This window comes from Erythrolamprus reginae, chromosome 2, assembly GCF_031021105.1.
Source record: "Erythrolamprus reginae isolate rEryReg1 chromosome 2, rEryReg1.hap1, whole genome shotgun sequence".
In the NCBI taxonomy this organism is placed as follows: Eukaryota; Metazoa; Chordata; class Lepidosauria; order Squamata; family Dipsadidae; genus Erythrolamprus; species Erythrolamprus reginae.
In genome coordinates, this window is record NC_091951.1 from 125984691 (window position 1) to 126002255 (window position 17565).

A 17565-nucleotide genomic window follows, 5' to 3' on the forward strand; every position below is an offset into this window, starting at 1 on the left:
GTTGAGAGAAAGTGACTGGCCCATGTCATTGGCTGGCTTTGTATCTTAGATGGGATTAGAATTCACAGGCTCCCAGTTTCTAGCCTACACCAAATTGGTTCTCTACAGCTATCTTATTCTACAAGTATTTACTTTCTTGTATTTTTTCAAATTCTTTAGTCCCTGTTACTCCAGACTTGTTTATATTCTATGGAGAGAGAAAATGGGAGATTAATTTAAATGCTTTGTTCTGGGAAAGAGACATCTTAAGAAAATTTTGAGAAGAGATGCCCATATCTGAAGAACTTCATAATATGAGTCTCTTGGGATTGGGAGGCATAGAAGTATAACTAACCAACCAACCAACCAACCAACCAACCAACCAACCAACTAACTAACTAACTAACTAACTAAATACACACACACACACACATACACACACATGCATACATACTTTTATATTGTGGAATGGTTACACTGTAACTAGGGCAGAAGAATGGGAGAATAAAGATCCGAGAAGTGGCAAGCTTTCATTTGTACCCCTCTGCTGCATAAGCCATATCCCTAACTTTTGCAGTTTCAGACTACAGTTCTGCTAGCAACAACAATTGATTACATTTAAATATGAATTAAATGAAACAGATTTAATTTTTATCCTAATCTGTTCAAAGCTGAAGTATGTCCTTTACATGAAAAAGTATACAGACTCTGGGTTTACAAGCTTAGGTAGGTTATGGCAGAGATTGCAAAGAAGGCAAAAGAGACCCTCTAGGAAAAAAAACCCATTTACTTAAACAGCATGCTTCTAAGATGTTAGTTCCATCTAACATCTGTAAAAATCAAAGTGGGAAACAAAACAAAAGTTTGAATAAAATCAATAGGCATTTATGTCTTAAATTTTTCATAATTTGAGAAACATATTGCTTAACAAAATCTAGATTCTCATTTTTTGAGATCTACATATAAGAGCTACCTTTAGTTATTTTAATATCTGAAGAACTTCTGTTTATGAAGAAAAATCTTAAACTCCCATATTCTTGTCTCTTTCAATTAGTCTTGGAAACAGCTAAGACACAGCATCTAGCTTTAACATTATCGCTAACATAAAGTAAGAAAAAGGGAATAATAACAACATAAAAGTGCAATAACATAAAGAATAAAGGGAATTATATCAAATGCGCATTAATGTTTGAAAAGATATATTCTTAAAGGTAGTCTTCTTTTACTTACTTGAAGCGGTGCCTTGCATTTATATCCAATAGGAGGTTTATCTGTCCGTACAACTAATTGAGTTTTTCAAGAGTTCTTTATTGCTTTCAAGTTTAAAAGTTATCTCTCATGTATTGGAAAAAGTTATCTCTCATACATTGGAAAAAATAGCCTAAACTATTGAGGATCTACTCAGTATACTGCATCCTGGTGCTTACAATGTAGAGAAAAAAACCCCTAATTCTTCTCAGCACTAAAAGAAAAATAAAATAAGCAGATTGTAAATGTCTATTAAATTCAGGAAACCAATTGGTTTACAAATTTTTTATCTAGATACTGGCAACTCCTCCCTTCAGAAACCTCAACAGGAATTCTGATAAAGCAGAGCTCATTAAAATCACTTAATAATCTGTCATTGCAGTCTCCTTTCTGAGACCTGTTGGCAAGCACTCAAAAGGCCCATTGTAACACAATAGGCGAGATAACACAACTTGGAAGTGGGGGCAGCTCTGGGAAACTTAGAGAAGCACAAGCTAAAGATCCTTGGCCACTTGTTGTTTTCTTCTTTGCCCAGCAAATGAGCAAGAAGAGAAAAACACTTTCAATTTCACTTCTCAATTTTTGGCAAAGAACGAACAAGGCATTTCAAAGAACATTTGGTGTTCTCAGCTGCCATTTCTAAGATATAGTTCGATGAAATTATTGTTACAATCATTTGAAAAGGTTTACAAATTTTTTTTTTAAATAGTCAAAGTTCTCTGCAAACGGTTGTGGGGAGAGTGCTAATAAAGCAATTATTATTTGCCTTGCTTCTTCTTTTCTGAGTGACAGGAAGTTCAGTGCAGCCTTGCCTTCAGCACATCATTTCCTTTAGAACAAAGACAACAAGGATCATGACTATAAACATGCAATAAATAATGTGGAAGTTGGGAAGAAACTTTTTATCTTGAAATGTTCTGATTGAAAAACTATCACAGATGTGTTGCCTGAATTCCTGGCAATTTAGTTTGCTACAAAAATATCAGCCTATGTCCCAAAGCTTGTTATTTCAAGATACAAACCTGGGCTAAAGTTCTACAGCACCATTTGATATCTATCATCTAAAATACAAGATTGTCACACGGTCAATCGCTCCAAACTAGACTGCGACTGTCAATCGCTCCAAACTAGACTGCAGAAAATACGATTTCAGCAATAGAGTGGTCAATGCCTGGAATTCACTACCGGACTCTGTTGTTTCTTCCCCCAATCCCAAAATCTTCAACCTTATATTATCTACAATAGACCTCTCCCCTTTTCTAAGAGGTCTGTAAGGGGTGTGCATAAGTGCACCTTCATGCCTACCGTTCCTGTCTTAATGTCTTTTTATCTTTTCCATCTCTACCTTATACTTATGTTATGTTAAACTTACTACAATACAATACTGTACTATATTTGTATGACAAATAAATAAATAAATAAACGAACAAACAAACAAACAAACAAACAAACAAACAAACAAACAAACAGTGAGGCCAGATTTTAGAGCAAGAAGGACACTGGCTAAATCACTTGATTTAGAAACATACATTCTGTTGTGGTTAACTCTGGCCCAGCTCCTGCCCAAAGGACTGTGGATGTGGGGGAGACATCCACATGCTGGAGGCCTGTTTTGCCCCCACCCCCCGGTGGAATCTGCTGATGAAGGCTCCTCTGTCCAAGAAGACAGGAGTGACAGGGAGGAGGAGAGTGTGGCAGACAGCTCAGAAGGAGATCATTTATCTAGCTCCTCCTTGGATTCAGAACAAGAGTTACTGATACAGCCACGCATGCGGAGAGCGATGCATAGGCAACAACAACTGAGAGATTATTATCAAAGAAAATGAGGCCACCTGTGGTTGGGTGGGGCTGTGGTAATTAGTGAGGCTGCTATAAATAGCAGCCTGTGAGTTTGGCCATTGTGGAGGATTATCTGATCGTTGTGTTTCGTGACTGCTTTACTGACTTTGACTTTTTGTGTGCTGATTTTTCCCCGCTTTGAAACTAAACCAGAGCAAAGTGTCTTTCACTTTGTGAAAGAAGGACTGTGAATTGCCTCACAGCTACAAGCTAAGTATCACAGAACTGATAAGGGACTTGTATAAATTACCAGTTTGCTTGGAGACGAGTGCTCTTTGCTATACCAAAAGAGGGCTTAGTTTAAGTGAATTTTCCTTATAAAGAACATTGTTTTGAATTTTCAAACATGCGTTTGTCTGAAATTTGTACCTGTGAAATTTTGGGAGGATTCTACCAGAGAGCCCGACAGAACACATTCAAGGTCTTTAGTGACACAGAACATCTATTTGTATCATGCGGCAGCTGAAATGAATAATAAACAGTTTATTTCCATGGTAATCTTAAGTTGTATGGCTAACACTTCATTCATAATTGTTATTGTTTCCCTTCCACTGGAAAATCAGTGCCCATAAAATCAGGAGTGATCATGTGAATGATCAAATCCATGGATGTAAACCCAGCTTTCAGAGAGAAAAACTGGCATGCAAAATTGTACAAAATGAGTGATAGTGGTATTAAAAGTAAGACATTCAGTAAGCTACTGTAATATAATCTTGACTTAGTAAAAGTTATTATTTATTTTTGCCTTCCTTCTTCTTGGCTGGCACAAAACCATATGTACAAAGGAGATGGGTGAAATTTTAAAAAATCCCCAATGTTTCTACAGTCAGTAGATGGCAGCAGTTACTTACGCCAAATCTTTTTATTCCCTGCAAACTTGGGACAAACAAAATCACTGTGTCTGCGCACCAGGAAATATAATAAAGAGAAGTCAACACGAGACACTTTCTGATCTCAATATTTAACAGAACAGGGACTGTCTGAAAAACAGAATAAAGTTTAAAAGATGCAGAGACCTGACAGTTGGAAATTGGAGGGGGGAAAAAATCCAAGAAACATCCTCATTTTTATGCTGATAAAAGAATTCTACACAACAGCTGATCATATTTGGCTGTTGTGACAAATTAAGTTCCTACTTTTATTTATTTTTATTTTATTTGTCAAGCATGCACGAATAACAGATGTAAGTACAAATAAATGGGGATAGTAGGCATGCTGGTGTGCTTATGCACGCTCCTGTTGTGGCCCACCAGCAGCCCATGCAGCTGATAGCTGATTCTGACAGCCAAGAGGCTGATGTGGTGATGCACCAGTGGCCTGTGCAGCTGGCACCCAAGTTGAACAGTGAGGATGTTGGAGAGGACTCAATGCCAGAGACGGAGATTCAGCCAGCGCCTTCAGAACCTCCAGAAGCTCCCATCAGTGATGAGGAAGTAGAAGAGGAAACTATTCTCAATGCACGGGAACACAGAGCTGCCAAAAGGCAGGAATGGCTATTATTATTATTATTATTATTATTATTATTATTATTATTATTATTATTTATTGGACTTGTATGCCGCCCCTCTCCGCAGACTCGGGGCGGCTAACAACAGTGATAAAAAACAGCATGTAACAATCCAATACTAAACAACTAAAAGAAACCCTTATTATAAAACCAAACATACATACAAACATACCATATGTAAATTGTAAGGCCTAGGGGGGAAGAATATCTCAGTTCCCCCATGCCTCACGACAGAGGTGGGTTTTAAGAAGCTTACGAAAGGCAAGGAGGGTGGGGGCAATTCTAATCCCTGGGGGGAGTTGGTTCCAAAGGGCCGGGGCCACCACAGAGAAGGCTCTTCTCGTGGGTCCCGCCAAACGAGATTGTTTAGTTGACGGGACCCGGAGAAGGCCCACTCTGTAGGACCTAACTTGTCGCTGGGATTCATGCAGCAGAAGGAGGATGTCTCCTCGTAGCAAGGCTTGGGGCCAATTTAACGTGATCAGATTTTTACTTCGGTAAAGTGGGACACCATTGATTGGGTGGTGGTGGTGGACGGATGACTGAAAAATCTCTACAGACATTTACGTCAGCATTTCCATCAGATCCCGTTGTGCTCTGCAGCTATTTGCAACTCTGTTTTCCCCCCTCCCCCTCCTCACATTGCTGCCCGGGCTGAATGAAATTTTGCTTCATGTGCTGCAGCTCGGTTTGCCCTTCTTTGCAGCTTCCAAGTATTTGCCCTGGCACTGGTGACTAGAATCTACCAGGGGAAAAACCTGGAAGCCACGAAGGAATTCAGCTCCGCATCGGCCGATTTTAGGCAGTGCAGAAGCTGAGTTTGTTTGTTTGTTTGTTTGTTTATTTATTATTTATTTTTTTTATTTATTTGTTTATTTGTTTGTTTGTTTGTTTATTAGATTTGTATGCCGCCCCTCTCCGTAGAGTTGCCTGCTGGGCGATTCCTTCAAGCCACATGATTGCCCGGCATCAAAGGAGGAAGAGCCAGTCCTTCTGGGTCCAATGTAATCTCCAGCTGGTGTTCAAACTACCGACTGGCATTTCTTTTTTAGAACGCCGCAGGACGTGGGACAAATAGCTTAAAATCAGAACTGTCCTGCCAAAATCGGGACGTCTGATCACCTTAGACTAATTGTCCACTCCCCTAGCCTATTTAAGGGATGACGAAGAAGCGAATTTGCAGGAAGCAACATCATTCATATTCCTTCATGTTTTAACCCCAGAAATGTCTGATTGGCTCTCGTTCTCTCTCTTGGCATTTTTCCTGCAAATTACTTTTAGGCATTTTGACAACCATCTGTTTACTCAGAATTGAGTTATTATTTCATGGACTTGTTTCTGTAGTTTCTGTTGTCATTACAATTGAAAACAAGTGACACAGTTGATTGATAATAAAATGGCTTCAGCCAAACACTAATCATGAGTTAGTGAAAGGAAGGTTTTCGTGTTATCATTCATATTCTCTGAAACATGGCCAGGAAATCATAAATTCTGCCAGGATATGTAAACTTATATATAGTATATACAATACTTTTGCGGGAAAAGAAAACATATTACTGCTCCCTGTCTAGATTTCAGAAGCAAGGCTGTTCTAATGTTTTATTTGTTCTCTACCTTCATCTCTACGTGATATCTGTAAAAAAGAGAACAAAACAAATGCTCACTCATTTCAGTTCTGTCATTTCATTTTTTTTTTTTTTTATTTTTTATTAAATTTTTATTACAAATATATACACATTTACATACAATATATGTTTTATATTAATACAAGGCTAAATCAACGCGTAACAAATACACGAACATACAAACATGACAAACAAACAAAAAAAATATTCTTTAAAAAAAGATCTAATTGCTTATTTAAGTACATTAATAACAATAACTATTCACTTAGCATATTTTATAATATTTGTACTTGTATTCCCTTCAGGAGGTCAGTTTTGAATGATTTTTGATTTTAAATTATTTTCTGGTGAAGCATGTTGTGTCCTCAGCGTATACCATTTTCTCTTGTAGGTTGTCACTGTTTTTTAAATCATTTAATTCTTTCTTATCCGCCTTCTTTTATTCATATTCAATTTCTTTAATGTCATACAGATCTTTTTTTATAAAAAGGTTTTTTGTATATATGTCTTTTGTATATATTTTTTTTCTATGTAATGAAAAGGATATAAAGTATTGTTAATTTGATTTTTTCTTTTGAATTTTATTTCTTTTCTTAAACCAGTTATAAAGATGTATCCAGGTTTTATCGTGTTCGGAATCCTCTTTGTTTTTTAATTTAATTGTTAGTGCGTCAAATTCAGCACAATCTAATATTTTTTTAATTATCAAATCGTCTTCAGGTGGTTCGGGTTGCTTCCAATTTTGAGCTATCGTTATTCTAATTGCTGTTAATATATGAATTAATAAGTAGTGTTTGTTTTTTTCAATTTTTTGATCTATAATTCCCAGGAGAAAGGCTTCAGGTTTTTTATTTATCTTCATTTGTAAGATCTCTTCTATCCAATTCTGCATTTTGTTCCAGAATTTTTTTATTTTTGAGCAGGTCCACCAAATGTGGTAATATGTCCCCATTTTTTTGCACCTCCAACATTTTGGGCTTGTTCCTTTGTACATTTTGGCTAATGTTGCGGGTGGAAGGTGCCACCTATAATACATTTTGTCTATGTTTTCCTTATAAGCTGTAGATTTTGTTAATTTATAGTTCTTGGTCCAAATTGATTCCCACTTATCTAAATTTATGCTATAACCAAAATTTTTGCCCCAACTATGTATACTATTTTTAACGATATGTTCCTCCATTTTATAGTGTAGCATGTATTTATATATTTTGGAAATCATTTTTTTTTCTTGGCCTAAAATTATCTTATCTAATTCTATCTCTTTTATTTGTATTTCCTTCCTTTTCCCTTCTTGATATTTTGATTTAATTACGTTATACGCCCACCAGTCGATTTTGATTCCAATTTCTTCTAATTGTTCCCTAGTTTTTAATTCCCCATTTTTTTCTAATGTTTGATAATAATTTAACATTTTGTTTAGTTCTCTTGAGTTTGGATATATCGTCGCCTCTAAGCTTGAGTACCATTTGGGAGTTTGGTGATAGTACATTTTTTTGATTTTTTTCCAAGTTGTGTATAACGAGTTTCTTATTATATGTTGTTTGAAGTAACTATGTGTTTGTTCTTTATTTTCCCACAGGATAGCATGCCACCCTATTCTCATATCGTGTCCTTCCAGTATTAGAAGTCTCTTATTTTCCAATTTAAACCAGTCTTTCAACCAATCCATAATTGCTGCAGTATAATATAATTCGAAATCTGGTAGTGCAAATCCTCCTTGTTTGATATTATCTTGTAGATATTGTATTCTAATTCTAGGTTTTTTTCCGGCCCAGACGAATTTTGTAATCATTCTATTTAGTTTTTGAAAAAAGTCTTTTCCTAATATAATTGGAATCGTCCTAAATAGATATAGAATCTTGGGTAAGATAGACATTTTTATTGTTGAGATTCTACCTATGAGCGAAATAGGCAATTTGTTCCATTTTTCTAATTTCTTTTTTATTTCTTTCATCAAAACCGTGTAATTATCTTCCTTTATTGTGATCGCTTTTGCTGTTAATTTTATTCCCAAATACTTAACTGTTTTTACTATTTGTAAGCCTAATCTGTCTTCTAATATTTTCTTCTCTGTATTTGTTAAATTTTTTGTCAGTATTTTGGTTTTTTGTTTATTAATTTTCAGTCCTGCTACTTTTCCGAATTCAGTAATCTCCTTTAATAAAACTTCCCCTGATTCAATTGGATCTTCTATATTGAATACTAGATCATCGGCAAATGCCTGAATTTTGTATTCTTGTCCTTTCAAATTTAACCCTGCTGTTCTGTTCGAAAAAACTTCCTAATGTTATGTTCGGGTCACATACGACCCGGACCAAAAACTCTTCATTTGAAGTGCTTATGTTTGGTCAATTTGAAAACTTTTTTCACTTGGAAAGTAGTCTGAACATTTCTGCACACAATGATATGAAAATTGAAATGAAAAAAGTAAATCTTATTGGTTTATTTTGCGGATATATTGCATGCCCCCCCCATTTTTGTGAATTTTTTCAATTTATGGATAGTTTCGCTTGCAAAATCCATTCTATTTTATTAAAGTTGGTGTGGGATTGGTAGCTTGAACATTTCTGAACATAATGATATGAAAATTGAACTGGAAAAATTGATGCATATTGGTTTATTTTGTTGATGAAATGCATGCCCCTCCGTTTTTTTGAAATAGTCTTCACTTTATGGATAGTTTTGCTAGCAAAATCCATTCTATTTTACTAAAGTTGGTGTGGGATTGGTAGCTTGAACATTTCTGAACATAATGATATGAAAATTGAACTGGAAAAATTGAAAAAATTGAACTGGAAAAATTGACAAAAATTCACAAAAACGGGGGGGGCATGCATTATATCCACGAAATAAACCAATAAGATTTACTTTTTTCATTTCAATTTTCATATCATTGTGTGCAGAAATGTTCAAACCTGTTTCCAGGTGAAAAAAGCTTTCAAAAAGACCAAATATAAGTACCTAAAATGATCAATTTGCAGTCCGGGTCAAATAGACCTGGGAACATAACATTAGGGAGGTTTTTTTTTCAGCAAGAAAGAAACCCCCCACCCCCCCAAAAAAAAATTCTCATAGAGAGAACCCCTGAAATGATGAAAACTCATGGAATTTCAAGTTTCAGATATGCAGGGAAAATGTTTTACAGGGACTCAAACTTGGTTTCGGGTCACATACGACCCGAACAGAACAGCAGGGTTAATCCTTTAACATTTTTATTTAACCTTATCTGATTTAATAAGGTTTCTATGGCCAAAATAAATATTAATGGGGAAAGGGGGCATCCTTGCCGTACTCCCTTTTCTATTTTTATATTTTGCGTTAATTGGTCGTTTATTATAACTTTTGCCGATTGTGTAGAGTATATCGTCTTGATTGCTTTTATAAATTTTTCTTTAAATTTCATTTTGGTCAGTTGTTTAATGAAGAAGTTCCAATTCAAATTATCGAATGCTTTTTCCGCATCTAAAAATATTAGTGCCAAATTCTTTCCTGGGTTTACCTCATAGTATTCTAAAATATTTATAATGTTTCTCAAATTATTTTTTATATTTCTGTTTGGTAAAAAGCCGTTCTGGTCCGGATGTATGATTTCATTAATTATCCCTTTAAACCTTTCTGCTAATATTGTTGTAAAGATTTTGTAATCTGAGTTTAGTAATGCAATTGGTCTGTATTGTTTTATTAAATATCTTTGTTCCAAATCTTTTGGTATTAGTGTTATTAAACCTTCCTTCCAGGATTCAGGCATTGCTCCTTTGTCTAACACCTCGTTCAACATCTGTAGTAATAATTTTTTGACTGGTTCATATATTTCTTTATAATATTCGGCTGGTATTCCATCTACTCCTGGGGTTTTGTTATTGTTTTGTTTTTTAATTGCTAGCTCTAATTCTGTCATAGTTATAGTTTTATCCATTCTATCAATGTTAGTCTCCGATATTTGGGGTAATTCAATCTCGTTCAAATATTGATCTATTTCTTCCTCTTTTATCTCATCATTCCTATATAGCTGTTCAAAATAGTTTTGTATTATCTTTTTTTTTTCTTCTATATCGATTTGTTTTTTTCCCTTTTCATCTTCCAATTGTTGGATATATTTCTTCTCTTTCTGTTTTTTAATTTTATAGGCAAGCCACCTTCCCGGTTTGTTTGCGTGTTCGAAGTAATTTTGTTTTACACTTTTGATTTTTTGGGCTATTTCTTCCTGTGCTATCAAGTTTATCTTATGTTTAATTACATCTCTTTTTTCTTTTAGTTCGATTTTTTTTGGATCTTTTATCCATTCGGCTTCTATTTGTTCTAATTCTTTTTGATTTTCTCTCATCTCCCTATTTTTATCCTTATTTTTTTTACTAGTGTATGCAATGGTTATCCCCCTTATATAGGCTTTGGTTGTGTCCCATATGTTTTGTATGGTTGTGTCTTCATTCCAATTTTTTTCCAGAAAGATATCTAATTCTTTTTTTGAAAATTCTTTGTATTTATTTTCTTGTATAATTTTTGTATTCATTGTCCATCTATTTTTTTTGGTTTGGTTTCCTCTAATTATAATACTTACTGGGTTGTGGTCTGCCCAAAAGTTGGGTTCTATTTCTGCTGATATTATCTCTTGTTGTAATTCTATATTTGTCCATATCATGTCCAATCTGGACCATGAGTCATGTGGGTGTGAATAATAAGTATACTTACATTCATCTCTGTGTCTTTCCCTCCACGTGTCTTTTAGTTTAAATTCCTCTATAATATCTTTGAGTTTTTCTGGTATTGTTTTTTTCTTTTTACTCTTTTCTTTACCTTTATAGTCTTTGTCGTAATCTATTATTATATTGAAGTCCCCAATCACACAGATGTTTCCTTTTTCAATTTTTATTATTTTTTGGTACAACGTTTTATAAAAAGATTTTTGGTCTTTGTTGGGAGCATAAATCACAATTAAATTTGTTTTTTTTTATTAATTTCAATTTCTGTTATAAGTATTCTACCCTCTTCATCACTGTCAATTACTTTTGGATTTAACCAGCTTTTGATATATAGTGCAATTCCCCTTTTTTTTTCGTTTGCAAGTGATGTGAATAGTTTCCCTAGTTTCGGGTGTTCCAATACTTTCTTATCCTTTTTCCTTACATGAACTTCCTGAAGGCATATTACGTCTAAATTTTGTTTTATTAATTTTGTAAATGTTTGTCCTCTTTTTTGAGGAGAGTTCATTCCGTTTATATTCACAGAAAATAATTTAATTTCCTTATTCATTCTTCGTCAACTATCTTGCCCTTTTGCTGCTTCTAAGCTCTCTGTAATTTTCTGTTTTCTCCCCTTTCCCCTTGCTTATCTTGTCTGTTCTCTCTTCCTCTATCTCTCCCTCCTCTTGGCTTGTTGTCTCCAGTTCTATGCTGCTTTCCCCTTCTTTTTTCAGGTGTTCTCGGATAAAGTTATCTGCTTGTTCTAGTGTTTCTATATTTATTTTCTTCCCCTTCCACGTTAGCATCACCCCCTCTGGCACTAGCCATCTAAATTGTATCTCGTTTTTTATTAATTTGTTTGTGAAGTAGTGGTAATCCCTCCTTCGTTCCCTAATTCTTTTAGGTATTTGTTTTAACACAATTATGTCTTTCCCTTTGTACGTTAAGACCCCTCTGGTGTTCCTGTATATCTCGTCTCTCAGGGTTTTTTTTGTAAATCTAAGGTGGACCTCTCTGGGGAGTTGATGGCGACGTGCGTAATTGGTTTGCACTCGGTATACCTCGTCTACGTGGTTAATTAGTTCACTATCATTTATTTTTAACTCTTCCGCAAAGAGTTCAACTACAGTCGCAAACAGGTTCTCCCCTTTTTCTTCGGGTATATTTTGTAGCCTGAGATAGAATGAGGCTTTTTCGAATTCTAATTGGGCAATGGCCCCTTCTAAATCTTTATTTACCCTCCTAAGGTCTTCTTCGTTTTTAGTTAATCTCAGCTTGTTCGCTTCTGTTGTCTCTTCCACTTGTTGAATTTTAATTTCCTGTCTGTCTACTGCTTCCTTAACATCTTCTATTATACTGTTAAATTTGGCAAAGTTTTCATTTACTTCCTCAAATTTTTTTTGTGTCTCTTGGTGGTTTTTAACTATAGTTTCTTGGGTTTGATTGGCGGATTCCTGTTGTTTTATCATAAATTCTTGAATTTTGTCTAGGGAATTTTGTAAGCTTTGAAGCGAGGGTGCCTGATCCTTAATTTCTCCTGTAACTATGTCGGAAGTTGAAGAGGATTTCTGCACAGCTGGTGATAGTAGGGTTAAATTACCCCTTCTCAATGACTTGGTTAAAGTCTGTTGAGTTGCCATTTGTAATAGGTTTTAACCTTCTAATAATTAAATCAATATCTGATCAATCTATTCTATATCTAATCAATTAGTCAAATTACTCTTTAACAATTAATTCAGTATATGACCAGTTGAACCAATCAATTTATACAACTTATTTTTCAAAAAAGAGAAAGGGTAGAATTAATGCTTTCAATTATTATCGGTGTTTCAATATTTAAACAGTATTTAATCTAACTTAGCTTATTCTTTTCAGACTTATGCTTGATATTCTAACTTATATCTTAATATTTAATATTTAATCCTTAATATCTAATATCTTAATATCTAATAATATCTAATACTTAATGCTATAGTATTTAATACTTAATACTTAATATTCAATATGCAATATATAATACACAGTTAATTAATTAATGGTTAAGAGATCAACAGTTGAATAGTTAAGTAGTTAAATAATAGTTGAATAAATCCTTATAAATATTATATATAAACAATTTTTAAGAGTAGAGGTAGAGGTTTAAATAATAATAATATAGTTATAGCTTTAGCAAGTCCTTACATCAATTAATCACTTAATTAATTTGTTAGTTGATTGGTTAATTACATTTATTAGTATTGTTAGTTAATAACAGCAATTACTTTGATTTCATCTAGTTAGATTTTATCTAATTGTATTCCTGTCCAATCTGGTTTCTGTCCTTTATTTTCCTCTAATTTTATATATTGTCCAGTATACGTTTCTTGATCCTAATATTGGCTTTAGTCCAGACTATTGCAAAAGTAAGTGAATTTAGCAGTCCCACATTCAATATTCACAGTTTAGTAGATTGTAGCTTAGTGTCTGGTAGTTTAATTTCGCGTAAATTTCTAGTTTCCTATGGGAGGATCTGCTATGATAACGTTGATGACGTTGAAAAAAAAGACCAGCCCAGTCAAGTTGATATCTGATTGAGTCAAATTTCTGTCTCTTTAAGGTTATACCTTCTTGTATTTTATGGGATTTTAAGTCGTTGTGTAGTCCAAAGGCAAGCGCAAACCAGATAGACCAGATAGACCAAAAGAACCAGCTAAACAAAACGAAGGGGCGTAGATCTCCACGATGTTATCTTGCTGTTTCTGCTTCCTGCTTTCGTAGCTCTATGTTTCCGGAAGAGGGGGAGGCTTAAACACGTAAATGTAACGTCTCACACCGGGGGAGGTTTTTTTTTCTTAAATCCCCGCTTTCGCTGCTCTTATTCCACCTGGTGTTCCTGGTATTCCAAATGTTCGTGAAATAAAATCATATCATCCCCCGGTTATATCCGTCTTTAGTTCCCGATTTTTAGTTCCTGATTTTTCAATCTATCTCCGTTCCGTCTCCGCCCCTCGACCCAGCTCTCCTGTCACACACCCGATTCTCCTGTCACCGCACGCTGTCTCTTGCTTCTCCTGTCGCTCAACCTTTTAATCGCCGCTTCTTTCAATTTGAGCTTTTCTATCTTTTATCGTCTTTCCCACAGTTGTTCTGGTACACAAGAAGTTTCCGAATTCAAAATATGTTATTTTAGGGTACTTGCTGAGGTTCACCGATCTCTTCTCACTTCCTCCTCGATGTTTACGGGGCGGCCATGTCTCAGGGCCAGCAAACGCTGGCTTCTTTTTTTGCCCGGTCCTGGCGGTTCAAAAAAGCTTGTGCCGGTGTGAGCTAGCGACTCTCACATCGGGCACAGCATAACCACCTCTTACGACACCCTTCCCTCCAAGTTGGATGTCTGATCTTATATTTAAAGGCAATAAAAGTCGTGCTGGGAGAGCAGCGGTTCACTCACCAGCTCCGCATCGACCAAGCCCCGCCCCGGAAGTCCACCTCAGTTCTGTCATTTCAAATAGAAAATAGTTATGCCCATTATCTGATTATTTCAGATAAATCGTAGCACCAGTTTTTGAAAAGCCCCAAGTCCACCTAAAAATATAGGGAATACATGGTCATTAAAAGAAAGTTTTGCTCATTTGTCTGTCCATTTTCTTTTTTTTTCTTTTCTTTTTATATGTTCTGTTTGTTTAAACTGTTTTTCTTTTCTCTTTTTTATACGTAGAAACTTAATAAAGATTATTTTTAAAAAATAAAAGAAAGTTTTAATTAAAAAAACAAATAAACCCATCAAGAACTCCCAACTCCTGTTTCCCACATCCCTGTGCCCACCCATTTATATGACATGGTTGTACCCACTTGAGATAATGTTCATTCCCCCAAGTTATTAAACCTCTAGCTCGGGTGAAATTCAACAGGTTGTGACAGATTCCGGAGAATTGGTAGCGGAAATTTTGAGTAGTCCGGAGAATTGGCAAATACCATCTCTGGCTGATCCCAGAGTGGGATGGGAATTTTGCAATATCCTTCCTCCAGGAGTGGAAAGGGAATGGAGTTTTTGCAGTATTCTTCCCCTGGAGTGGGGTGGGAATGGAGTTTTTGCAGTATCCTTTCTCTGCCACCAAGCCTCACCCACAGAACTGGTAGGGAAAAAATTTGAATTTCACTCTGCTCTAGCTATTAAGTATGTTCAAATCCTGTTTCAGAAACTCAGGCCTAACTTGCAAGGATTGAGTATCTTTGATCTAAAAATATTTGTATGTTATCATCCTTTATTAGTTATGATCACACATTGTATAGAAAAGCATTTTTTAAAAAAAGAATAGGTTAATTTACCTATCCTGTTAAAACAATAAACTACAGTGAGAGGCATCCTACAGCTCCTTTGTTTTGCCACAACACTTTATAGCTCTCCAAAATTATGTGACCAAATTTTCTGTAAGAGTTCTAAATTACCTTTTCAGTAATTCCATAACCCAAAGTAAACAAGTATTATTAACTTGTCATTATAAATTAAGTTAGGGAAATAATCCTCTAATATCCTGAAATGAAACTTATCTGAAATCTACCAGGAACCACTTTAATACTCAGCTTCGTGAAAAAAACAATGTAAGAAATATAAAAGAAAAATGGAACTTGTGATAACCTCCATCCATTAATAATAAAGAAAAAAGTTTCAAAGTTTGCCAAAATTGGGTTATGACAGCACGTCTATGTGTTCTTTAATAGTATCTCTGTAAATAACAATCAAGAGTTAAGAAGCATCTGAAATAAGAAGGTTTCACAATGAGGGTTTAATCTAGAAGTAGAATTTAATAGAAACATAGAAACATAGAAACATAGAAGACTGACGGCAGAAAAAGACCTCTTGGTCCATCTAGTCTGCCCTTTTACTATTTCCTGTATTTTATCTTAGGATGGATATATGTTTATCCCAGGCATGTTTAAATTCAGTTACTGTGGATTTCCCAACCACGTCTGCTGGAAATTTGTTCCAAGGATCTACTACTCTTTCAGTAAAATAATATTTTCTCATGTTGCCTTTGATCTTTCCCCCAACTAACTTCAGATTGTGTCCCCTTGTTCTTGTGTTCACTTTCCTGTTAAAAACACTTCCCTCCTGAACCCTATTTAACCCTTTAACATATTTAAATGTTTCGATCATGTCCCCCCTTTTCCTTCTGTCTTCCAGACTATACAGATTGAGTTCATTCAGTCTTTCCTGATACGTTTTATACTTAAGACCTTCCACCATTCTTGTAGCCCGTCTTTGGACCCGTTCAATTTTGTCAATATCTTTTTGTAGGTGAGGTCTCCAGAACTGAACACAGTACTCCAAATGTGGTCTCACCAGCGCTCTATATAAGGGGATCACAATCTCCCTCTTCCTGCTTGTTATACCCCTAGCTATGCAGCCAAGCATCCTACTTGCCTTTCCTACCGCCCGACCACACTGTTCACCCATTTTGAGACTGTCAGAAATCACTACCCCTAAATCCTTCTCTTCTGAAGTTTTTGCTAACACAGAACTGCCAATGCAATACTCAGATTTAGGATTCCTTTTCCCCAAGTGCATTATTTTACATTTGGAAACATTAAACTGCAGTTTCCATTGCTTTGACCATTTATCTAGTAACGCTAAATCATTTACCATATTACAGACCCCTCCAGGAATATCAACCCTATTGCACACTTTAGAGTCATCGGCAAATAGGCAAACCTTCCCTACCAAACCTTCCCCTATGTCACTCACAAACATATTAAAAAGAATAGGACCCAGAACAGACCCTTGTGGCACACCGCTTGTAACCTGACTCTGCTCAGAATGCTCGCCATTAACAATAACTCTCTGTTGTCTATGCTTCAGCCAGCTTGAAATCCACTGAACTATCCAGGGATTAAGTCCAATCTTCACTAATTTATCTATCAGCTCTTTATGTGGAACCGTATCAAAGGCTTTGCTGAAGTCCAGATAGGCAATATCCACGGCACCACCTTGATCCAACACCTTTGTGACATAGTCAAAGAACTCAATGAGATTAGTCTGACACGATTTGCCTTCAGTAAAGCCATGCTGATTTGGGTCCAATAAGTTATTGTTTTTTAGATGCTGATTTATCCTCTTTTTGAGTAGAGTCTCCATCATTTTAACTACAACTGATGTCAAGCTAACTGGCCTGTAGTTACCAGCTTCTTCTCTACTGCCCTTCTTGTGGATAGGCACAACACTGGCCATTCTCCAATCCTCAGGAACATCTCCTGTTAACAGTGATTTGTTAAACAAATCAGTCAGGGGGGTAGCAATGATAGATCTGAGTTCTTTAAGAACTCTGGGGTGGATGCCATCTGGACCCATTGCCTTATTTATCTTTAATCTTTCAAGTTCTTCTAAGACATCGGCTTCTAAGATCACTGGAGCTGAATCCGTACAGCTGGAAGCAATGCTATATCCCTCTATAGTATTATTATTATTTTGTAAGGTGTCTTTTGAGAAAACTGAACAGAAGTAGCTATTGAAATGGTCAGCGATCTCCTTATTCCCATCAATGTATGTATTATTCCCGGTACTAAGCTTTGTGATGCTGCAGTTTTTCTTCTTCCTATCACTAATATATCTGAAGAAGGTTTTATCCCCCTTCTTTACAGATTTTGCTATTTCTTCCTCTTTTGAGGCTTTAGCAGCATATATTATCTGTTTCGCCTCCTTCTGTCTCAT

General features: G+C 35.6%; 1 protein-coding gene across 1 annotated transcript in view; it reads right to left on the reverse strand.

Moving 5' to 3' along the window:
* Nucleotides 1-1285, reverse strand: part of SH3TC2 (SH3 domain and tetratricopeptide repeats 2) — a 57650-nt gene extending 56365 nt beyond the window's left edge. The window contains exon 1 of the mRNA XM_070739424.1: nucleotides 1210-1285. Coding sequence (XP_070595525.1) covers nucleotides 1210-1228 — 19 coding nt within the window. The 5' untranslated portion in view covers nucleotides 1229-1285. The remainder of the gene's footprint in view (nucleotides 1-1209) is intronic.
* Nucleotides 1286-17565: the final 16280 nt, after the last annotated feature.